The sequence below is a fragment of the Falco peregrinus genome, chromosome 5 (assembly GCF_023634155.1).
Source record: "Falco peregrinus isolate bFalPer1 chromosome 5, bFalPer1.pri, whole genome shotgun sequence".
In the NCBI taxonomy this organism is placed as follows: Eukaryota; Metazoa; Chordata; class Aves; order Falconiformes; family Falconidae; genus Falco; species Falco peregrinus.
This window is the reverse complement of record NC_073725.1, coordinates 68,742,213-68,766,471: the sequence shown is the minus strand read 5'-3', so window position 1 is coordinate 68,766,471 and position 24,259 is coordinate 68,742,213. Positions and strand designations below refer to the sequence as shown.

Sequence of the window (24,259 nt, the reverse complement as noted above, 5' to 3'; positions counted from 1 at the left end):
GCAAGGAGGCAGCTCTCGCCCCTTCACCCTCTTGGCCAAACTCAGGCAACAGGGATGAAAGCGTTGGCGCATCGGCATCTCCTCTTCCATTGAGCAACTCGACATTCAGGTCTGTGTGGAAACCACCTAAATTCCTTCCTGTGCTTTGTTCTGCTGCCTTTTCAACCGCATCTCACCGAGATGGGGAGCAGGCGGTGGGGAGGGGGGGCACAGAGAGGTCTTGGGGGGGGGGGTGTGTCCCTTTGAAGAAACCCACTCATCCATTCGACTGGTTGAGTTCAAGGGGCAGCGTGCTGGGGCAAGCAGGGGGGCTGTCCTAGCTGTGGGGCCAGCGTGCCCCTGCCCCAGTTCAACCAGCACCTCCCAGCACCCCCGGCGTCACCCTGCCAGGGTCACCTCTGCCTCCCGCCATGGGCTCTGCAAGCCCAGGGTGAAGGAGAGCAGCTCTGCCTCATCCCGGAGTGGTCCTGTGGGACCAGGCTGAGTTTTGGGGTACCCGCACCCCACCGTGCCCAGAGCACCCAGCCCAGCGCCCAGTGTGGGACCAGCTGTGCCCATCAGCCGCATCCCTCCCGAGCTGGCGGGGGCCACGTGCTTGCCGCACGATGTGCTAACGGGGAGGAAAGGAAGCGGGAGTCACTTTAATTTGGCTATTTAAAAATAAAGAAATAACACAGGCTTTGAAAGCCCAGAGGGGTCCCAGCGGAGAGACCTCCATCTCCCCCTTCAAAGGCCGCCTCTGCTTTCTTCCCCCCGTTAGCAGCACACAAAGGTGCACGAGCACTTTCGTCTCTGTGGAAAGACCTTTTTAATTGGTTCCAGGCAGAAGGTTAAAATCTCTCCCCTTCCCTGCATGCTTTTCTAAGAGGGGAAAGGGGCGGGGGGGGGGGGGGGGGGGGGGAGAAGAAAAAAAAGAAAGAAAAAAAAAGGAAAAAAAAAAAAGGAGGCAGAAGGGAGGAGGGTTCGTATGAAGGCAAGGCAGCTCTGCCCAGTGTGGGGCAGCCAAGTCAGGGACACCTGGGACCCCACCATGGGGTCCAGGGTGGCCAAGGGTGATGGGGATCACCAGTGAGAGCAGGGGCGGCTGAGGGGGGTGTGCCAAGCTCCGGAGCAGAAGCTGATGGGGAAAAGGAAGATGCTCGGTGTAAGGATGCTTGGTGCTCCCGTGGGAATGCAGGTTTGGAGGGTTTCTGCAGGGATTCCCAAAAAGACCAGTTGCAGGCATGCTGCCCAGGGCCTCCCCCTGGGGAAGAGGCTGGGCAGAGCAGGAGGGTGCACAGGGGTCTTCTCCCACCTCCCACCTCCACCAGCGGGACACCCTGGGCTGCGGGACACCCTCGGCACATCCCTATCCATCCCCAGTGAGGAGCACCGCAGCCCCAGGACACCATCCCCGAGCATCACACGTGGCACCCCAGCTCCTCGCCACTCTCCCATCCCCACCCCACCGGAGCCTCCATCCTCCCGGCACTTGGGTTTCCTTTCACGGAAGGGGGAGCTGAGAAAAACGCATCAATTATTGAGCCGGGGCGCCGCGAGCCCGACGCGTCCCCCTTGCTAATGCCGCTCAGGTAGAGCCGCGCGGAGCCGCAGCCAGACACCTCCTAACACGATTAGCTGCAGGGCTCTTCCAGCGCGCTTCAAGGTCAATTTTTCTGAGGCTGACAAAAGGCACGGGTGGGCAGCGGCTGCCCCCCGCCACAGCCCGGGATGGGGTGGCAGGACCCTGGGGATGGGCGCTGGCAGCCCTAAATGATGCCACCCAGCCAAGGGAACCTCCAGGGCAGGGTGGCAGGGCTCCCGGTGGGAAGGGGGCACAGCAGGGGGGGGGCTCCTGGCCCTGGGATGGGGATCTGGTGGGTCCCTCCGCAGCAAAGTGGCTCCCATCACACTGTGTGGGAGGAGTGGGTCTGGCCCAGCTGCACACGGAGCAGAAATTGGATCCAGATGTTTTCCCCAGCAGCCAGAAAACGCTCCCCGCCTCCCCCCCCCGCCCCCCATCAGGAAAATGCCAGGCAGCCCCTTCCACCACCCTGCAGCAGCTTCACCTTGGTGGGGACAGGCAGCGTGGGCAAGTCCTGCCCGCACGGCCGCGTGCTGCCAGTGCTGGGATTTATCCCAGTGCTGGGATTTATCCCAGTGCAGCGATGGCACTGGCATGGCAACGCCAGCTCCGCCACGGCATTCCCACACTCCAGGTTTCAGGACTCACAGTGAAGGGACACCCAGGTCCTCCAGCCGGGCTGGCACACGGGTGTCCTGCCAGCCACCGTGTCCCACCACCATGTGCCACCCTCCAGAAACCACCCCGGACTCGTGCGGGGCGAAGGAGGGAGCTGCAGCAGCAGGCAGGGTGGACACCATCTGCTCCCTCGCAACCGAAAGGAAAAGGGGAGGTAGGCATCCAGGGCTCATCGGAGGGGCAGGAGCCCACCAACGGCTGGTGCAGAGCCAGGACAGAGCCTCCGCAGGGCGGCTCTGCTTGAGATGAGCCACCTCCCTGCCCCAGAGTTCCCCCCCTGCAGACACGAGGTTTGCTCCAACACACCAGCACGAGCATCCCTGCGGCAGAAGCAGGGCTGGGTGCCCACCATGCCGGGCAGATGGTAGCAAAGCCAAAATCCTCCCCAAACCTCAGCCTGGGAGGACCCAGCTCCAACGTCCAGGCACAAGCCAGTTGGGAAAGGGTTGGCAGGTGGCTCCATCAACGGGGCGCACGATGCAGGTCACCACCAAAGCTGTTCCCAAGGGGTCTCCTGAAGGACACCAAGACCTGTGGGTCCCGGTCTACCCCTCAAGTCACATCCTTGCTTTGGGGAGGGTGCCCAGGGCAGCGTGTCTCCACACGGGACACAGGACGTGGTTTCATGGCCCCTTCAACCTCGGAGCAAAGTGAGGGAAGACACAAAAAACCCACAGAAACCCATCTGAGGAGCCAGAACCAGAATTCACCCACTCTCACGTTATTTAAAGCCCATCGCAGCTTCCAAGTCCTGCAATGATGTGAGAATCTCAATTACCATTAAAAGAATGCATTTCTGCTCTTCACATTATGGAGAAAAGCCTGAAAACCAACCCCTGGGGATTAAACAACTATAGAAAGAAGAAAAATAAAAAATTCATATAGTTTATATTACTTAAAACCCGGCAGTTGGCAAACCAGTCTCTTGACTGGAGAGAACTGGGGCTGTTCACACCTTGCAGAAGACAAGGAGATGGTCGGGGCTGGAACCCACAATGCCAGCCCTGTGGCCACGCAGATCCCAGTGCCACCCCCTCCACACCCCGCACTGGTCTGACGGCAGGATCTGGCTTTAAATGGGTTTTTAAACACCTCTGAGCTTGTGGGATGCAGCACGCTGCAGAAGGACAGCGTGTTATTTTTATCGTTGCATTAGTTCCAGTTTAATTGCCGGGATGTTATTAACTGCATGGAGCAGGGTCCGGGCAGCGGGGACACTGCTGTCAGCCTGTCCTGCCTCAAAGCCCCCCGACGCCCTCGGCAGAGCGGGGTTTGAGACCCAGCACGCTCACTGTGCACCAGCACGTGCCTCTCCTCACACCGCCGCAGCTCTGCACCGCATCTGGTGACAACCACGGATGGGAGCCATGGACCAGCACCAGAGCCAGGCTCGTCCTCTCCCACCTCCTCCAGCCCAGATGCTCCTTCTCCTCCAGCTCCACCAGACAGCAGAATGGTGGCTTCCCCTGGAACTCCCCCCTCCTCACTCCACTGCAGGTCCCGGTCTCCTCCAGTGCTCTGCAGCAGGAGTGCTCCCGCTGTCACCCACCCTCCCGTCCCGGGGCTCCATCGCAACCCATCAACCCGTCCCACCCAGGACCGCACCATCCTCCCACCATCTCCCCCCCCACCAGCCAAAATTTTGGAAATTGCATGTCTCCAACATGACAAAAAGCCACCGTTCCGTGCCAGCACTCGCGGCTGAGCTCCCTCGGGTCATCAGCAGCCAGGAGAACATGCTCAGCTCTTGCCTTGGCTGCTCCCGTGCAGGAAACCTCCCGCCAGCAATAGTCCAGAGATGCCAAAACTGACAGAGATGCCAGTTTCACCCCCAGGGGCCCACAGGGACGGCCGTGCCATCACAGGGACCCCTCTGCCAGCACCGTCCCCAGTCCCCAGCAGCTCCGTGTCCCCGCAGCGGAGCAGGAGGGAGGGCAGGAGAGCACCGCAGCGCAGAGCCGCTGCTGAGAAATCATCTCGGAGGAAACAAAACCTGCCAGTCAGCGATCTGACTAATGGCATACGGGAATTAAGATACCAGAAAATGCCCTCCCGCGCCTGCCAGCAGCTTCCCTGGCAGGTGTGTTCACAACAACTTGTTTTCACGGGGAAAGCCGGGATCATGCCTGCGCAGCACCAACAGTGTGTGCTCAGCGCTTGGGCTCACGCTTCTCCCGGTACAGCATCCCCAGCCCTCTCGGGACTGAGCCACCCTCCTGGCCAGTCCCTGCAGCCCCCTGAGATGCTGGATGGGATCAGACCCATGATGTGGGATTTGCTGGGGGCACTTTCCCACAGCGCAGGTGGGGACAGGAGCATCCAAGCAGGTGGAGCCCGCTGGGAATGGGGGATGCCAAAGGTGCTCAAGCAGGCTGGGCAGGGACGAGCAGCGTCATAGCAAGGTGATGGTGGCAATCCCAGCATACGAACTGCTTCCAGCAGGGAAAACCTGGCAAAGGAGAAGGATCAGACCCAGGTGGCCGCACTGGGGAGTGAGCAGAGTGCACCCCAAGCTCTGGGACAGTCTTGGTGTGACAGCTGCCACAGAGGGCACCAACCCTGGGACCCCTTGTTCTCCTCCCAATACCACTGGCCTCCCAGTTCAGCACTGGGGAGACGACGCCTGCCAGGGACGGGGCCGCCTGGCTCCTGCAGAGACCGGTGACATCCCCGGGTAGATTTGCTTTATAGGGTCACGGAGGAAGGTACCAGTGCGGAGATATTTAAGTGGCATTTTACCATCGGAAAAAATTAGAGTCACAATATTAATTAATCCTCAAAGCACTTTACGAACATTAACTAATTAAGCCTCCCAACCCCTCTGCAAGGTGGGAAAGGTATCATTGTCCTCATTTTACAGCTGCAGAAAATGAAACACACAGAGGTGACGTGACTCACCCAAGGTCGCTGCGAGCCAGGCGAAGGTGGGAAGGGGACCCCAAAACTTCCCCACGCACCCTCTGCCTCTCCTCTTGTCCCTGAGCAGGATGGGACCCAGCAGCGCTGGGCACCACACAGCACCCTGAAGCCCCCCTATGGCCAGCGTGCATCCCACCTCCCCCAGCATCCCGGTCCCCACCCATCGGACAGAGGGACAGGGCCGTGGTACATTGCATGAGGCGGGTACCACTCGCCACATCCCTGCCTGCCTGCACCCACCGCGGCAGGCAGAGCCCCGGGGGAAAACTCACCAGAGCCAGGGGCAGAGAGTTAAAACAGAAAATGCTGAAGGGTTTTATCGAAAGCACAAACGACCCTGCATGGTTTAAAAGCGATTAGAGGCCCTGGCTGGGTTATCAACCGGTGTCTCAATCACGCAGCATCGATCCAGATAATAGCCGGCAATTGTTCAGATACAATATCATAAAGTCACTTTAACTACAGCCATAAAGCTTCCCCCGCCTGCAGCACTGCCGGGCACTCCCCGCACCACACTGGGGTGGGGGGGACCAGAAGGCGAAGCCTCGGCCGTGCTGAGCACCGTGAGCGCATCTCGGGGCTGAGCGTGGCAGGATGCTGGGGGGCCACTGCCAGCCCACGGCTCCATGCCGGGGCGCCAGGGAGCAGCTGTCCCTGGGCCACTGACCTTCGCAGGAACGAGCCCCCCAGTCGCCTGGGAACGGAGGGTTCGGGGAGCTTGAAGGCAGCCGCTGAGATCCGCCGTTCCAAGGTTTAATCCGTGGGATTGACGGTAGCCAGGACAAAACACGCGGTGACAGCCCCAGCCTCCTGTACAGTGGCCGTGAACCTCCGGCACTCCCCAATTTTGCTCTTGCCCCTGACAAAACGGGGCTCTCAACCACATGCTGCCGGGATCCTGCTCCTCTGTTGCCGTAGCACACCAGGGAGTGGGGCTTCCCACCGCCAGCCCCCAACCCCGGAGTGTTTCCGTGCCATGGTCCCTGCCCCGGCTCTCAGCCGGTAACTGCTGGCTCCACTTTCCAGCTGGAGGGGGACGGGGTTCTGGTCACTGGCAGCCCCCGGGGACACCGCCGGCAGCCCCTGCCTGCCCTGGAGAACACCGCTTCCTCACCCACCGCTTCCCACTGCTTAATGAGCACAAAATATTTCCATGTTGCCAATTACTTGGTTCGTTTGTGCTGCTGCGGGCAGCACTGGTGCAGGGAAAATCCCCCTGGAGCTGCCCTGGCTGCCGGGAGAGCCCTAACAGGGTCCCCCCAGCCCCTCCGTGACCAAGTGTCCCTGTCCTGATCACGCGCCCCCAACACCTCCCCCCACCCCCCCTCACCCCGTCCTGTTTGTTAGCAGCCAGCTAATGGCCTTCCCACAGCCCCAGCGCGACACCGATGCAGCTGTGGTGAGAACGTGAGACCTCCCTGGGATTTACACCGGCCGTCAAAGGACTTGGCCAAGCCTCCCAGTTTGCACCAGTTGCAAATCCCGGCTCCGTGAGTGTCCCCACACAGAGTTACAAATGTCCTTGGGGCCCAAGGGTGCGGTCACCCCAGCATGACGGGGTCCCAAAGGGCTGAGACCCCCGTTCCCAGCTGCCGAACCGAGCTGAGGTGCGAAAGCCAAGTGCCATGAAACACACCGAGATGCCCGTTTTGCCCCTCAGAGGCTGGCGGGGCCAGTCACCCCAGGGGTGCTGATACTCCTTAAGCACCGCAGCAGGATCTGTCCCCACCAGACCCTGTACATGGCACAAGAGCGGGTCCAAGCCCAGGCTAGCCCAGGGCACCTCACACAGCTCCATCACTTGGGAATGACACCGGGAAGGGCTCAGCCAGGCTGCTGGACCCACCCCCAGGCTTTGTAAACCCCCTTTTTGGATTATCCCCCATTTCAGGCTCCTGATTTACACCAGAAGATGATGGCTGGGGGTACGACCTGCCATTGTGCCAGCCCTGCAACCCCTTCCAGCATGGAGAAAACCCTGAGCAGCACCACAGACATGTGCCAGACCTCCCACCATCCCAGCCGGGTCCATCCCGCTCCAGGGACCGATCCCCGCTCCCACCACAGCCCCAGCAGCACCGTTGGGGCAGGATTTAGAGCTGGGGAAGACCTCTCCCCTCGACGCGATCACTGCTGCAACACCGTCATTATAAAAACATTAAACCAGGTTGGTCCCCAGGAACAGCGTTCCTCTTGCTGCAGCTACACCTGCGCCCATAAATCCTCCCTCTACAAGGCAGCCTGGGCGGGGTGATTTATAATGTGAAGCAAATATTACAACGTTTAAGCAAAAAAAACCCCAAAAAAACCAAACCCCATCCAGCTGGGCTCCCCTCCGGCCAGGGATGGGACCACGGGGGTGAACCGGTGACACCAGGTTTTTGCCCACTCTTGGAGCAGCGAGGGATGAGGGACGCGCCGGCAAAGGGCCATAATGAAGTTGGGCTCTGGCACTGTCAAACGCGCTCAGCCGTGCGATGCACGCCGGCGCCAGCCGCGGCTCTGAGCCACCGCGGCTCCAAACCAGCCCAGAAGGAGCTGCACCCCCTCCTCGTGCCCCCGCTTTGGTGGACACGACGAAGGGGCTTCGCAGACGACGCCACCGGCACCGCTTGCCACGCTCCTGGTGCTGCCGGGGGATGCTCTGGCTCCCAGCCGAAATTCCCAGGTGTGGCCACGGAGCAGGAGGAAACACCGCACAGCGCTGGGAGAGCTATGTCCTTTTCAATCTCTCCATGCACTCTACAAATATTAATTGCTTAATTTAGCCTCTGGCAGCGATCCTCACCTTAACGGCGGAGAAACTGAGGCTGGGAGGGGGGAAGCCATTTGTCTCCGTGTAACGAGCTGGAAACCGAATCCAGAACTCACACCCTGCTTGCTGTCTTAACGATGAGAGTATCCCTCCACCTTATCCAAAAGCTTTCTATTGTAAAAGACAACATTATGATTTATTATTATTAATCAGCTCTAAAACGTTTTCTGGAGTCCAGACTCCTACTGCTGTACGCGCACACCAGGCCCCCGACACCCTCCCAGCATCGCCCAGCCCCACCAGCACATCACATCGCAACACCAGAGCGCTCCAGCATGGAGCCAGGGCAGAAAACGAACAATTGTGGATGGCAGCAGGGATGAGCCCGATCCAGCTGGAGAGCCGGTGGTTGGGTGGCTGGACCCGAGAGCCATTGATCCCAAGAAATAGCTCGGACAGGGATAACAGGCAACAAAAGCCGGGAACCGTGGGCAGGGGAAGACGGGAGCTGGTCCAAGGCAAAGAGAATTGATGGCGATGAATGTCAGGCACGCCAGCACCAGGTGAGCTGGATGCCACCTCCGGAGCACATGTCCCACAGCAAAGGGCGATCCCTGTTCCCACCCCTCGTTTTAGCCTCTAATTCCACCTCGCAGGGCCCGGCAGTGTGGGAATGGCGCAGCAGCCGCGGCGCAGGGGGACCCCGGTGTTCCACGGGACTCAGCACCCCGCACGCCCAGCCGGCTCCAGCCAAACCGAGACCTGCAAACCCAAGGCAACCCAACGGAGACGACGCTGGATGAGGACCGGAGCCAAAAGCCATTTCTATTCTGCACAGCAGTTGGGATTCTCTGTTGGAAACCAAACCCGCAGCACCATTTTGACCAGCATTTGCAGCCAGAGCTGGTGCCAGACTTGCCGCGTGCTGGTGCCGTATCCGACACTCAGTTGTAAAACCACAAAGTGGTGCCAGTGGCAGCAGGATAGCCCCTTCCCCACCCCCCCACCCCCCCAGCCCCAGGGATGTGGCACGGCACAACCTGGCAGGACCACGGCTCCATCCCACATCCCGCAGGGCTGCCGGAGCTGGGGCTGGGGGGGGGGCAGAGGGTCCTCCTGACCACCCTGCATGACCTTGGGAAACCCAGGGAGAGAGTCTGGATGATTTCCAAGAGAGACACCATGCCCTGAAGCATGAGGCTGCCCTGGAGATAAGAACCTTGTAGGGTTTGGGATAACAATAATTTCCTGGAATAAAGGATTTCGGAGCCTACCGCACTCCCAAACACCACAGCACTCACGCGGGGAGGGGATGGGGGACAGCCCCCACCCCAAAACGGGGACCCCGCAAGCAGGGAGCTCGCCCACTGCCCTGGCAAACAGACAGCACAGGGAGATGGAAATACAGTTACAGGTTTTGTGCAGTTTTTTAAAAAATATGGAAAATGGTGGAAGGGCACAAGAAAGAGGAGCTGGGACAAAAACAGAAGAACGAGGCTGTGGGGAGAGGAGGCAATTCCCCTCTCCCTGTACCACACAGGGAACACAGCCACTCCAGGGACCCTAGGATGCTTCTGCCCCCAGCAAAAAAGCCCCGTGGGGCAATTCCCCCTACCAGCACCCCAAACACAGCCCCTTCCCCTTCCACCAGCCCCAGGCGCTCTGGAGGAACAAATAAATCCGGGCTGATCCACAGGAGGTGCCAGCCCAAAAGGCAGCAGGTCCTGTTTTTACGGAGGGCAGCGAGGGGCTGACCACAGCCCCTCCGAGAGGCTCTAACACCCGGCGGGGTCCGGGACCACTCAACCACCCGGCTCCCAGTTTTTCAGCAGAGCACAGGGAAATGCCATTGAACACCCAAGCACCAAACCACCAGGAGTGCAAACCTTTGGGAGAGCATCTTCACCAGCAGCATCTCTCCCACCTCCAGCCCCGCTCACCAGCACCGCGGCCACGCCAAGAACTGATCCGAGGTCTGTGAAAAGGCTGGCACACCGACTCGGGCACAGGCGGCTGCGGCACCGGGTCCGGCAAATTGTCTTGGTAAAAATAAAACAAAATTTGCAGAAGAAACGCAAGAGGAAGCATCGGTTAGCAAAGCATTGAAGAATGTTTGTGTGACGGGAAGCTGGGGAATTCAAGCTGGAAGGCCTGAATATAAAAAAAGCTGATATTCCTGGTGCGAAGGGGGAGAGGAGGCTGATAACTGTTCCCTTTCATTCCAGGGCAAGGGGAAAATAACAACTATTTAGCAAACGTTTATGTATTCTTTTAAAGCACCTAACATTTCAAAGCAACACGGAAATAAAAGCTCCCATCCCAGAGCTGAGGGTTGTTCCATTGTGTGAAAACCCTGGCTGCAGCCACCACGGCCCCACACAGCCCTCCAGGTACGGACTGGGGGGGATGCAGACACCAACTGGACCCTCCACTGGTGCACAGGGATGGGGTGGCCACGCCACAGCATCGCTCCCGCATCCTACAGCTGCTTGGGGCTGGACCAGCATCCACTGGCACTTCGGGTGCTGGGTACCCCCGGTGCCTCGCCCGCCCCGGGGGGGCTCTGCCCCACGTTTTTCCACTCAATTTCCTTCCTGAGTCGGCAGGAGATAAATCCCTCTGCTGAGGCAGGCGGCCGGAACGGCAAAGCCAGCCGTGCCAAGTTTAATAAGCAACCCTGATCGAGAAACCAGATAATAATTGGGATTATCGAACTGGCTGGGAAAGAGCTTCCCCAGCTCCTGACGGCCCCTGGCAGCCGCTTGGGCTGTTCCTGACCGCCTCGGCACCTGGCACAGGGTGGCATTGACACCCGTGGGGCTGCCAGAGGGACTGGGACATCTGCCGGGCACGGGGAGGCCGGGACACTGCCAAAGAGCAGCATTAGCTAATTTATAATTTAAAAAAAAAAAAAAAAAAAAAACAAAAAAAAAAAGCAACAAAACCCTTTTTGGATGCACCATGCACGGTCGGTACCTGCAGCACAAAGAACCCAGCCACCACCCTCTGCCCCCCCAGCCCCCTCTCCACCTCCACAAGCGCATCCCTGCATCCCAGCTTGGGGGGGACCAACAGTGCCACCACCACCGTCCCTGCGCACCCCTGCATCCCAGCTCAGGGGGGGGCTTACAGTACCACTGCCACCGTCCCAGCACCTGCAGCTGCAGCAAGCTCAGCCGCTGAAATAATCCCGTCGCGGTTGGATTTTGTGCAGGGCGCAAGGTCCAGGGGCTTTTTTTCTCAGTGGAAACAGGATTGGAAAAAGGAAGAATTGGGATTTTTCAAGTTCTCTACAGGGTCAGGCTTGGCTGATTTTATTTTACTGCAAACATAAATAGGGCTTTTTAAAAATAAAATAAATAAAAAAAAAATCAAGCCAGTCTAAATAAAAACCCACTAGAAGACACAGTGAGAAATCCTGCTGGAGGACACGCAGAAAAATCTGTAGCCGGGCTGAGTGCTCAGAAATATTTGTATTTGCTGTCTAAACACTTTATCTGTTTCCTAGCACATGGGAGAGTTTTGCTCTCCGTGTAATGTTACAGAAAAAAAAAAATAAACCAATACAAATAATTTCTCCTCTTCTGCAGAAAAAAAAAAAAAAAAAATCCTACAAAACTTGGTTGCAGGCACACCAGGGGAAACAGCAAATGTTTCCACTGAAATTAGGCTGAACGCCACACTAATCAAATAGATGGAGGAGACAACTCCGAGGTATCGGGTGGAGGAACTGGGGGGGGCATCTAACAGGTCTTCCCCATTTCCAGTCCTTACAAACCCCCTTCGTAATTTATTTGCCGTTTTGCCAAAGCCGGCAGCCCTGGGGAACGGAGCCAGGGGAGATTAACATTTTGTACAAAAGATCTGAAATACAAAGTTTAATTCTTGGTGGGGATTTCAGGGCTGCACGGGGAAGTAGCTTAAATAAAAGCACGTTCCTGTATTCAAATTAAAAGAAAAAAAAAAGTATTGAAGGATGGGTTTAAACTCCGCGGATCCTGGTAATGCTTCCGCAGTGCACGGTGGGAATATCGGCGGTGCCTGTGCGGATGCCTGCAAACTCACCGCTGCATCCCAGGGGACCAGCGGCACCGGGTCCAGCGCCAGGCTGGTGGGTTGGTGGGACCAATTCTGCACCGGGCACCCGGGCGCACAGGGGAAGCAATGGAACCCCCTGCAAATGCAAGAAGTAAGGCCAGGGAGGGGGCAGGGGAGGGGGGAAATGCCAAGAAAAGCAGGAAAAAAGGCAGGTCAGGGAAAGCTCACGTGCTGAGCAAGCCCACAGCTGCATCACACGGCAGCCCACCATGGCTGCCCCTCCGGCACAGCCCCACTGGGATGCAGCTCAGCACCGTGGCTGACCCGCACCCAGCAGTGGCATCGCTCACCGCTCCTCTGCTCCCACAGCACAGGTCTTGGAAAGCAAATGCAGGAAGAGGAGAAAAATTAAAAAGAGGGAGGGGGGAAAAAAAAAAAAAAGTCTTTATCCCCATTCCTGCCTGCATCCCTCTCCCTCCTTTAATGACCTGGAGGAAAACATCAAATGGATCCAAGCAGAGCTTGGAAATGGGAGTGCAGGTCTCGCCGGCCCCAGAGCTGACTGGCTTCACCAGAGGCCGTGAGATGTCGATAGCCTCGACAGCCACGCTCTGTGGCATTTAAATCACTGCCGGGGATCGATGTGGCTGAGCATCACGGGCTACCACCACCACCACGAGCCTCGCCGGCTGGGTGAGTCGCAGGTGAGCTGGGCAGCCAGGGGCATTTCTGGACAGCGTGGGAGCTCAGGAGCCCCAGCCTCACCCCAAACCCCCTCCCTCTGCCCCAGGACCCCCACATTCCAGCACCAGCTGCCCAGCCTAGTCCTGCCCCAGGCTGATCGCCACTGAGGCACTACGTAGGCAAGCCCCGCTGGTATGCGGTGTGCCCTGCCACCCCACAAAGCCACCCCGGGAGGGCTGGCCAGGACAGTGGGGACCACCCCAAAGCTCCCACCATGCCCAAAGTCCAGCATCTCCCGTGCCTTTGCACTTCCATCGGCTCACACAGGCTCACTCCCCTCTTTGGGGGCTGCAAGCCCCTGCGGGGCCAAACCCCTCACTGCCCCATGGGCACAAGGGAAGGGGATGTCCTTCCCGCTCTTCGTTATTATTCTAGGGGGTGAATTTCCATCCTTTGTTTTTTATTTTTCCCCACTGCTGTTGCTTTGACCGCCTCATCCCCCCCTGAAGTCTGGGATCCTCCTACCCACCCCCACCACCAGCACAGGGGGGACAAAGCCTGGCTTCAACCAGAGCTGGGCAGGGTGGAGGTGGGTGCTTTCCCAATCCCTCTGGAGAAATATCCCTTTTTTTTCCCCCTTCATCACATCTGCAGCATCGCCGTCCAGCACGCAGAGGAACCGCATGCAGCCTCATGCCCACGGTGCCGCCCCAGCCCCAGGGACACACATGACGTGCCAGGATCTGGCAAGCGGAGACCAAACTTCTGCTCCTCACCCCTGGGCTGGACAAGGGCCCTCCACGGTGCTGCCCAGCTCCCTTCTGCCAAAGCGCTGGTCAGCGGTGAGGGCTCCCACCAGCCTCTCACCAAGGGATGGGCTCAGGTCAGGAGGAGACAGTCAAAGCAAAGCAGGATTTATCCCACCAAGGGCAGACGCAGGCAAGGCGTAAGCTTGGAGGAGCCCTGGTTTCAGCATCTATTGCCAAAATAGAATACGTGCCCGAAAGGTTACACAGGTCCCATGGACAGGGCTGGCAGAGGCGTCGCACTGGAGGAGCTGGGAACCTGCTCCCAGGCTCCGTGCCGAGCACCAGCGCCGGAGCCAGCGTGGCAAATCCCGTGGGGTTTTCATTTCTCCCCAGGAGTTACCAGGTGTGGGGCTCAACGCGGGACTTTTGGCAAAGCCATTCCCCAGCCATCCTTTGGGATGAAGCCCCCGGCTAGCAGCTCCACCACCGCCAGCCGAGGAAGCCCCCAGTTTCACGGCGCGGGTGCGGCAGAGCTGAACCCAACCGCTGCCCTGGGGAGGGTCCGGTGACCCCAGCCCTCCCGTCACCCAGTGCCCTGCCAGGCAGCCTGCTTTCACCAGCCTGAAAAGCAGCCCACCCCACAGCCTCCACTCTCGCTTGGCTTTTGAGTAAGGAGCCTCATTAAGAGGTAATTAGCTCTCGAACAATGGGAAGCTATTTAGCAGCCCAGCCACAGCAGCATCAACAAGCAAAGGGGGGAAGAGGAGGGAGGAGAAATAAATAAATAACAACACCCTGACCGCCCAGGAGCAAGCTGGGATCGTGCAGGGTCACAGCATCGTGCCCAGCTGGTGGCACGGCTTGGCACGGTGCTAGCCAGACAGGCTCCCTCCTGGCTGCCCTGCTCGCATAGCCTCATCCCTTCCCAGCTTTCCTGCTGGGGGAAAACCAGTCTGGGTGCATCGCATGGGATGGACAAGCCGGGATGGCCCCATGGGCACCGCCACCCTGACACGACTCCCACCCAGCCCGGCAGCGCGGTGGGGACAGTAATGGGGACCCCAGCCCTGGTGGCCAGGGGAGAAGGGCTGGCCGGGCTGCTGGCAAAGAGCTCGCAGCCAGACAAACACCCCCTACGCACCACTGAAACACAAGCCCCGTTTTTGGGGTGTCCCTGGCTTCAGAGACGCCTCCCGAAAAGACAAAAGCATCAGCGGTGGCCACCTGCTCACACCAGCGTTTGGCCACCACAGCTCAGGTCACAACAGGTCAGACCGCGGTGTCAGTCCCCATGGGGGCAAACCAGGGATGGTCTTGGTTTCATGATGATGCTCAAAGCACTGGAAACGGCTGGACTTGGGGCTGGAGCATCATCAGGCTCAGATGGGCCGTGGTGGGCATAATTTAAACTCTTAGGGGCTGAAAGTAACCACACAGATCTGCTTGCCTTCTGTAAATCCCATTAAACCTAATGAAGCAGGGCAAGATCTCTGCCCCAACTGGGGAAAAACATCTAGGATCAAAACGAAACCTCTAAAATCATGATTAATATCTAACACAAAAGAACCGAAATTTTCACCATCAGGAACAAGGAGCTATTTAAAGAACAATTGCTGCAATTTTACAGACAACCCGACAGATGAACCTTGTCAGACGTACGCAGGTACGGATACGGACAGCCACCGCCACCAGCACGTGGGACAGCCATGCGTACGCAGCCAGACAGACAGACAAGATGAGGCCTGGATGCCAAGATCAGTGTTTGGAGACACGGGAAAAAAAAAAAAACAAAAACCTGTTTATGTCTGTCAGCCCACAGGTAAATATTACACATATATATAACAGGGGGACGGTTCCAGCCACGCACAGAGGCACGCCGGGTGGGCGTAGGTGTCTTTGGGCATCTGTATTATTTGTGCGTGTCAAGTGTATATAGGTGCGTGTGTACGTATACACACACACATATGTATATATATGTATATGAAAGTACTTTTAAAGCTTTCCAGTGGTAACTGAAGGCACCTCTCTTCCTTGCCTCCTGCACTGTTCCCACTCCACATGATCTTTGTGCATCCCCGCACTGGGACAAGCCGAGGGACACTGGGGGTGCTGGGGAGCAGCACATCCCCCCAGTCCCACCAGGACAAGCAGAGGGACACTGGAGGTGCTGGGGAGCAGCACATCCCACCAGGACAAGCCGAGAGACACTGTGGGTGCTGGGGAGCAGCACATCCCCCCAGCCCCACTGGGACAAGCAGAGGGACACTGGAGGTGCTGGGGAGTGGCACATCCCACAGGGACAAGCCAAGGGACACTGGGGGTGCTGGGGAGCAGCTGGCCCACCGGCAGCACCACACACCCCCAGCCCGTCCTCGCATTAGGATGCGGCGCATGGCCAGCATTTGGATACCAAATGTGTGACCAGCAGGGAATGTAATTGCGGTCCCTAGAAAGGGACAGGCAGAGAAAGAGGGACAGAGAGAGAGAGAAAATCTTGTCAGAGATGCTGGACCTGTGTGTATGTGCTCTCCATTAACCGCGGTCGCCGCAGACCTGGGCTGGTGAAGAATAGCTAACACGGCTTAACGGGCTGGAAAAGAGGGGTGGGAAGGGCTGCAAATGATCTCGGCACAAAGGGAAAACAGAACAGATGAAAACTAGAAGAGCAGGAATTGCGCAGATGCGGGACGTGGCCAAGCACCGGCACACTCAACCACCCCGGCACTGCTGTCGGCACCCCGAGCCCCGTGTGGGGACTCGACCTGCTGCCGGTATGGGAACCACCCCAGAGTTCAAATTCAGATTAAAATCACTCCCAGGGGGAACAGGATGTGTTTCTTGCAGAGGCTGGTGCAGCCCCTGGTGCGCTCCAGCTGGGAGTGGGGAGGGGGATCACGCAGGGCTGGGAGCTGAGCCCAAAGGTCCCAGTCCGGGCAGAACTGGGACACGGAGGTTTCTGCAGAGAAGCCCCATGGCAGGGTTGGCACCAAACCTGCCCCAGCACGCAGGCGGGGGTGGGCACGTCTGCCCCCAGGCCGAGCCCTCCCGCTCAGCCACCCCTCTCCAGCACCAAATTCCCCTGGAAAAGAAAAAAAACAAACCACCCAACATACACAAAACCCAAAAAAACAAACTCGTGCCATCTTCGCTCCCTCAAAGGAGAGCCGGCACACACGGGCTGCCATCACCCTGGCCACAGCTCCTCATGACCCGCAGGCCAGTTTGCCCAGGCTTGGCCAGTCACTGGGACATGGCCCCAGCACTGCGGGTCCCCTCGCCCCAGCCGCCGCACACCGAGCTCCCAGACAAAGCACTGGTGGGCACCGGGGCTGCGGCAGCATCGGAGAAGAGAGGCACAAAAGCCGAGAGGCCGGGGAGCACCATCCAAACCCTCCCTCTGCCCAAAGACGTGCCCCCTTCACCCCAACTCCACCATCCCCGCAGCACGGACCCCTCGCCCGTGCACAAAGGGCCCCCCAAAAGTCCTACTCCACCATCACCACTGTCCCTGAACATCACCTGGGCTCCCGCCAACCGTGGTAAATCCCCCTGCTAGAAAACCATTTCTCCGGCTTCCCGATCCCAGGATTGGGGAGTGCAGAGGAGCAGAACAGAAATCCCAGCTGTGCTCACAAAACAAAACAAAAAAAAAAGTAAAAAAAAAAAAGAAAGAATCAGAAAATAAGCCTTCCGAGGCAGAGAAATGACCTCACAGTTAAATATAGGCCACAAGTAAAATCTAGACCATTTACAGCATTTGTATCTGTACTGTAAACAGAGAGAGGAAAATACCTAATACTTTGTACATTTCCCCCTCTGTAGATACAGAAACACACGGCAGCGTAGATGGGAACTGCGTTCAGCTGCAGGAACACTGTCATTCTGGAATTACTATAACCTGCCCATTAGACAACTGTAGGTAGAGCAAATCTGAAATCCTCCATCCTTCCTTGGCTTTCCAGAGGTTTCCAGTCGCAGCCCCGCAGCCACAGGTTGGGGGTCCCGGGATCAGGGACCCTTCCAGGACAGGTCACTCCTTCCCACAAATATTATTTTTTTTTTCTCCAGAGCACGGAGGTTTCCCAGACACCAGATTTCTCGCCACACAACACCCCGTAGCACACCCAAGACATCCATCCTAAACCCTCCTGCGGCACAGGGGGCCAAAGCCAGAGCCACCGAGGTGCCTGGGCGACACCGTCCCACCGGCGGATGCTTCCCTGGGATGCCAGACTCGACCCGCTGCACCTCTCGCCCAGTCCCACGGCTGCAAATCCACCCCAGAACCCCACGGGTAAGCGGTACCCACACCGGCTGGGAAACACAGAGTGACCACGCAGCTGCCCAAGACCCCACGGAGGGCAGAGCCCTGCCCCGGCCGGACCCCTGCCCACCGTGCCGGACCCAGCACCCTGCGGTACCAGCCGCACCGCACCTGCACCCATGGCTGGGGCACGGCCAGCGCATCCCGCACCCCGGGAGATCAACCAGCGACAGCTCGTCTGTACGTGCCACAGAGCAAAAATCCACAGTTATATGCAGGTATTGAAACAGCGCGAGTTTCTATAAAGCTACATCCTTCCTCCTTTGGCTATTTCCAGGATAACCCTGGAGTTACATCCAGCAAAACCCCACGCGACCTTTTCCAAATGCATGCTTACAAAAGCACTTTTTTAATAAATAAATTAATAAACCTGTAAATCCACAGCGAGTGGCTAAATATCTCCACAGAACAGGCAAATTGCAGCATCCCGAGGAACCACTTATTTTTAATTTAGACCCAATTATGATATATGGAATTATTCTAATCTGGGCAAATCATATTGACCATGAGGATTTATTGCTGTCTTTTATAAAATATAGATTGCAATATAAACCTGAAGAAAAATATTTATCGCCAGATCAGGTCTGTGGATTCAAACAAGCACCAGGCATTTTAACCTTTTTTTTTTTTCTCCCCCCCCTTTTTTTTTTTTTTTATTCTTTTTTATTTCCCCCTTATTAAATGAGATGGTAGGGGGGAAAAAAGAAGGAAAACAAGGGATCAGAAAAAACATGTATACATGGTCCCTCGTTCTTAAGGATGAGCTAGTCTTCTAGTAACTCCGGAGACAGACAAAATAAAAACACCGCTGGGTTCAAAAAGGAAATAAGCAGAAAACTCAATGGCAGTTTCAGTATTTGTACCACCTAATAAATTGCCATGAATTCTGAGACCTGAAGGCACCCACGGGGAGCACCTTGGCCGACTGCGACACGGGGTGCTCCCACATTGGGGAAATTTGGGTCACATCCCGGAGCCAGGCGGTGCGGACGTGCCTGCTAAAGCCCACCAGCCATTGTCTGCTCTTCCCTCCCATCCCTTCACACTTCCTTTGCTCTATTTTATTTTTCTCCTCGAAAATATTTTCCTGGGCAATGTCACTATTAGAAAACAAAACAAAAAAAAAAAATGTGGAATAATGAACCACCACCTATTTTTGAGGATAAATTCCCCACTGCCTGCTCCATGGCGCCCATCCCAGCACGTACAAGGCGGTGATGGGGATGCTGTGCCGAAGCCATCCCCGATGCCAGGTCCCACGCCGGCTGCCAGGACGCCCATCACCCAAGGGCCAGGGGCTACTTTTGACCATCAGCATCACCGTAGGAACACTTGGGTGCTACATCCCAGCCACGGCCCTGACCGCTCAGCGATGCCGTCCTCATCTCCAGTGGCCGGGATGCCAGTTTAACTGGGCGGGGGGGGTGGGGGGGTGGGGTGGGGTGTCCTCGCAGATGTTTGGCATTTGGGAGAACAAAAGAAAAGAGCCCAAAGTGTGGGAGCTGGGGAGGACCAGGAACTGTAACCAAAAACTTTGCAATGGGAAAAAAAAAGAAAAAAAAAAAATAGTAATTCCCTGCCTCTTACAATCCCCCACAAAAATGTGAAGGAGATAATAAAATCCATATGCACCGCAGGCGGCCCACGGCGAAGGCACTGCCACGCACAAAGGGACAGACTCGCCCCAATTTCGGGGCGACACGAGGTGCACAGGCACACGAGGCACCCAGGCAGCCCCCCGAGGGGACACGCGGAGGAGGCTGGACAGACACCGACGCTCACAAGGGTTCTCGTCCCCGTGCACGTCCCGCCAGCTTCGGGGGTCTGCGGCCACCCGCCGAAACGCAGCCGGGAACTTTATGAAACTGTGATGGTGTCACCGGGACGCTGCCAGGAGAAGAAAAGGTGCCACCAAGGGTCCCCTCCCAGCTCGCCCCCTGCCAGAGGGGACAAGCCCCCCAGGCGGGCAGCGCTGGCCCCCACCCCGCCGCAGGTCCCCAGCCAGGGGACGAGGGCCAGGCCCCACTGTGCACCCACACGGCCCCGTGCCACACAGGGACCCACGGGAGACAAAACCTCCATTTTACCCAAAATGGGTAAAAAAAAAAAAAAAAAAAAAAAAAAAAAAAAAAGAGCAGCCCAAAGCTGGGGGCAGCGGGCGCAGAGCACCCACCAAAGCGACCCACGCATCACCATGATGCACCGCATGGCTCGGCGGGTGACACTGCCGGGGCCACCATCACTCCGGTTTATCAGGGGGGGAAAAAAAAAATAAAAATGGGAGTTTGGTGGTAAGGTTTTTTCCAATTTTTTTCTTTTTTTCTCTTTTACAGGAGTCCCCCGCAAACAGGTCCGTGCGTGAGTTGTATCCGAGGGGATGAAAGGGGTGGGGTGGGGGGGTCCTGGTGGTCCCAGCACCTGAGCCAGGAGCAGAATTCCTTCTGGCTTCAAACTCTCCCAACAGTTTTTGGTTCTTCCTCAAGATGATGAACAAAGAAATACGACAGAAATTAAATTCTCGCTGAGGAGGGGGAAATAATAATGCTTGGGAGGGGGAAATAATCTAAATCCAAAGACAGGGCAACCAAAGGCGGTTTCTCTCCCAAGACGAAGCCCAGGCGGGTGGTCCTGGGTGCTGAGCCCGGACCCCCGCGCCGCCGCCAGCCCCTTCCACAGTGCCCCCCCACAGAAAATGGTTATTTTTGACGTTCCCGCGGCCGCCCAGGCATTTTTTACCATATTTTGGGCTTTTTTTTCACAGGACCTTCGCCGAGCCAGGGAGAGGGATCGGGGTGGGGGGGACACGGGACATAGGGGGCTGGGGGGGGGGGAATAGGGGGGTGGGGGGCAGGGGATGACAGGGAGGAGGAACTGGAACTTCTCCGAAGTTGGGCGCAGAAGGGGGGGGGTTGGGGGGCCGAGCCGCAGCCCCCCGGCACCGCTCCCCACGGGGCGATGCTGCCGCAGCCCCCGGAGCCTCGGGAGGACTCTGGGGGGCGAGCGCCGGAGGCACCGCCGGGCCCGGCCGCACGCCCCCCGCCGCCGGGGCCGCCCAGCCCGGCTGCCCGAGCAAACCGGGGGCCGGAGCCGCACTCGCCCCGCAGCGGCCGCCGGTCACCGGTCGGGCGCGGCCCCGCGGGGGGCGGGGAGGGGTCGGGAAACGAGCACTCAAACTTGGCCGCCGCCGCAGCCCGGACCCCGCCGCCCCGGGCCCGTCCCCCGCCGCCCCCGGCCTCACCTGGGGTTGCTCCGGTTCCAGTAGACGGCGTACCGATCCGAGATAACTTTCCCGGTCTCGTCGGTCCAGACGCAGACGCCGACGAGCGCGGCGAGCAGCGCGGCCGCCTCCCAGCGCACCATCGTCCCGGGCAGCGGCGGGCGCGGCTCCGGCCGCTTCAGCGGGCGGCGGAGCGCTGGGGCCGGCGGCGGGCGGCGGCGGGCGGGCGGACGGCCCTCACCATCGCCCGCGGCCCCGGGCGCCGTCAGCGGGGAAAGTTGGGGGCGGCCGCGGTGCGGCGGCGCCGGGGCAGCCGCATCCCGCGCCCGGGCGGCGGGGACCGGGCGGCTCCCGCGGCGCACCGGGCTCACCCCGGCACCGGGAACCTCCCGCCCGCCCACAGCCGAACTTCGGCCAAGTTCCTCCGGGCGCCGCCGCCGCCGCCCGGTAGCGAACCCCGGTGCGCGTCTCCCGCACCTGCGGGGCGGACCGGGCTCAGCCGCAGGCCCCCGCGCGGGCTCCTCCGCTCCGGGGACACCGGAGAGACAAAGGCCGGGCCGGGGAGGCCGCTGCTCCCTCAGTGCCGCCGCGCCATGCTGCGCCCGCCGCCCTCGCCCCCCGCCCGCGCCGCCCGCCCCGCCCCGCCCCGCCCCGCCCCGCCGGGGCCCCGCCCCCCGGCCCCGCCCCGCCGCCGCCGCCGCCGCCGCCTCTGACACATTGTTGCCACCGGCGGCCGCCGCGCGCGCCCGTCCCGGTCTCAGGGCGGGGCCCCGCGCGCCGCCTCGGTCCCTCCTCTGCGGGGTGGGGGGGAGGGGGGGGAACCGGCACCGGGGGAGGTCGGCAAGGGGCGTCAGCAAGGGGGGGGGGGGGGGGCGCACACCGGCACCGGGGGCGGGGGGGGGGGCACACCGGCACCGGGGTGGCTCTGCAATGGATGGGGGGTGACGTACCGGCACCGGCGTGGCTCTGCAAGGGATGGGGGGGGTCACACCGGCACCGGGGTGGCTCTGCAAGGCGGGGGTGCACCGGCAGGGCTGGGGTCCCTTTGCGGGGGGAGGGGCACACCGGCAGGGCTGGGGTCCCTTTGCGGGGGGGGCTCTGCACCGTGAGGCGCAGTGCACGAGGGGGGAGCTTTGGGGGTGCTTTACCGTGAGGAAGGGAGGGGCGCGTGCACACGGGGGGGAGGTGTGTGTGTGATTTGGGGGGGGGGTGCACTAGGCAGGGAGGTGCACAACCGAGGGGACCGGGTTGTGTCCCGACGGACAGACGGACGCCCCATCCCGGGCCCAGGCCGGCAGGATTGGGGACCCCCTCCCGTCCAGCCTGCGCACCCACGGTGTCCCCTCCAATTAGACAATAATTTGCATGAACACACCGCCCGGCCACCTCTGCAACACGCTGACGTGAATAACGCGGCACAGCACCAGCTCACGCCAGCCCCCCGTGTCACCAGCCAGGGGCCACCATGTGCCACGGCCCTTGTCCCCTGCATCACTGGCCAGGGGCCACCACATGCCACGGCCCTTGCCCCCCGTGTCACTGGCCAGGGGCCACCACATGCCACGGCCCTTGCCCCCCTGTTTCACTGGCCAAGGGCCACTGTGTGCCTCAGCCTTTGTCCCCTGCGTCACCAACCAGGGGCCACCAAGTGCCTCAGCCCTTGCCCCCCATGTCACTGGCCAGGGGCCACTGTGTGCCACAGCCCTTGCCCCCCTGTGTCACTGGCCAAGGGCCACCGTGTGCCTCAGCCCTTGCCTCCTGTGTCACTGGCCAGGGGCCACCATGTGCCACGGCCCTTGTCCCCTGCATCGCCAGCCAGGGGCCAGCCATGTGCCATAGCCCTTGCCCCCCATGTTGCCGGCCAGGGGCCACTGTGTGCCACAGCAGTTGCCCCCCACATCACTGGCCAACAGCCATCGTGTGCCACGGCCCTTGTCACCTGTGATGCCAGCCAGGGGCCACCATGTGCCTCAGCCCTTGCCCCCCACGTCACTGGCCAGGGCCCATCATGTGCCACAGCCCTTGTCCCCTGCGTCACCAGCCAGGGGCCACCGTATGCCACAGCCCCTGCCCCACTGGGTGGCACCTCGCTCTGCTGTGGCACCACCACCCGCGGTGCGGGGCCGTGGCTGGCGCAGGCAGCCGGGAGCTCAGCCACAGAAATCAGACGTGTGGGACAAACTGGTGGGGTTTTTGGTCCTCCACCCAGGAGGGTCTGGGCTAGCAGGGACACCTCGGAGCCACCCAGGAGGGTCTGGGCTCATGGGCTGGATCCGCTCCCGGACCCCCTCAAGTTTCAAAAACTCCATACATGAACCAATGTCGCTGCAGAAGGGTGAGCAGACACGGGCAGACTGACCCCCTCCCCGGGGTCCGCTGTGAGTCCCATGGGATGTTGAGGCCACCGAGGCAGCCACTGAGCCCCCGGAGCCCCCTGGAGCCCCCCTCCCCAGAGCTCCTTAGGTGCCTCCAGATGCAAAGGAGCATCCAGTTGGATCCACAAGAGCGACAAGGTGCCCATTAAAACTGACGGGAGCAAGCGGCTGAGGCGCCTCCGCAAATCGCACCAGCTGCCCGTCTTTCTGCTTCGGCATCTAAATATCCTTGTAAATCTGCCTCTGTCTAATGTGCTTTTAGTTTGGAGTTTGTTAGCTTTAACAGCGAGAAAGAGGTCCATTGTAAAACACCTCCGGTGCTGCATGTAGATAGGTGGGATATAAATAAAATATGGATCACGGTCATTATTTATTTAGCAAATCTATTTGGAAAAACTCAATGAACTGTAGGGCTCTGCATCCCCCCCCCCCCCCCCCCGAAAAAAAAAAAAAAAAGTAAAACAAATAAAGGCAGAATTATTTTTGAATAACACTGCCAGAGCGTCCTCCCACACAGCCAACTCCTCATCCCCCACCATCAAGGTTATACATCTCTTTATCTGACTCCCATCAAGATATTTCTCTATCAAGCCACCGACAACCAATCTTTCTCCCTGTCAGTGGGAAGCTATCATAAAGCTGTCCACTTGTCTATCAAGTTTATTTGTTTTCCTTTATCCACCCGAGCCACTAAAAGCCTTTCCAGGCATGCCGAGAAGGCCAGCAGTGGTTCCTCCCCAGCACGTGGCCATGGCCAGCGTGGGGGACACTGAAGGGAGCCCCAGAAGCACCTTGTCCAAAGAGCACAGCTCGGGGTGGGGGGAGGCTCTGGGGGGCACCCACAGTTTGGCCAACACCGGAGCTGGCACCACCTGCAGCGAGGATGCTGCAGGAGTTGAAGCCTCCGAAGCTGGACCACCAGGAGACCGCTGCAGCCGATGGAGAAACCTCCTCAG

At 59.2% G+C, this 24,259-nt stretch overlaps 1 protein-coding gene across 1 annotated transcript in view; it reads right to left on the bottom strand.

Annotated features, from left to right (window-relative positions):
• Positions 1-21,537, bottom strand: part of EFNA2 (ephrin A2) — a 50,159-nt gene extending 28,622 nt beyond the window's left edge. Inside the window, exon 1 of the mRNA XM_055806898.1 lies at positions 20,950-21,537. Within this exon, the coding sequence (XP_055662873.1) occupies positions 20,950-21,071 (122 nt within the window). The 5' untranslated portion in view covers positions 21,072-21,537. The remainder of the gene's footprint in view (positions 1-20,949) is intronic.
• Positions 21,538-24,259: the final 2,722 nt, after the last annotated feature.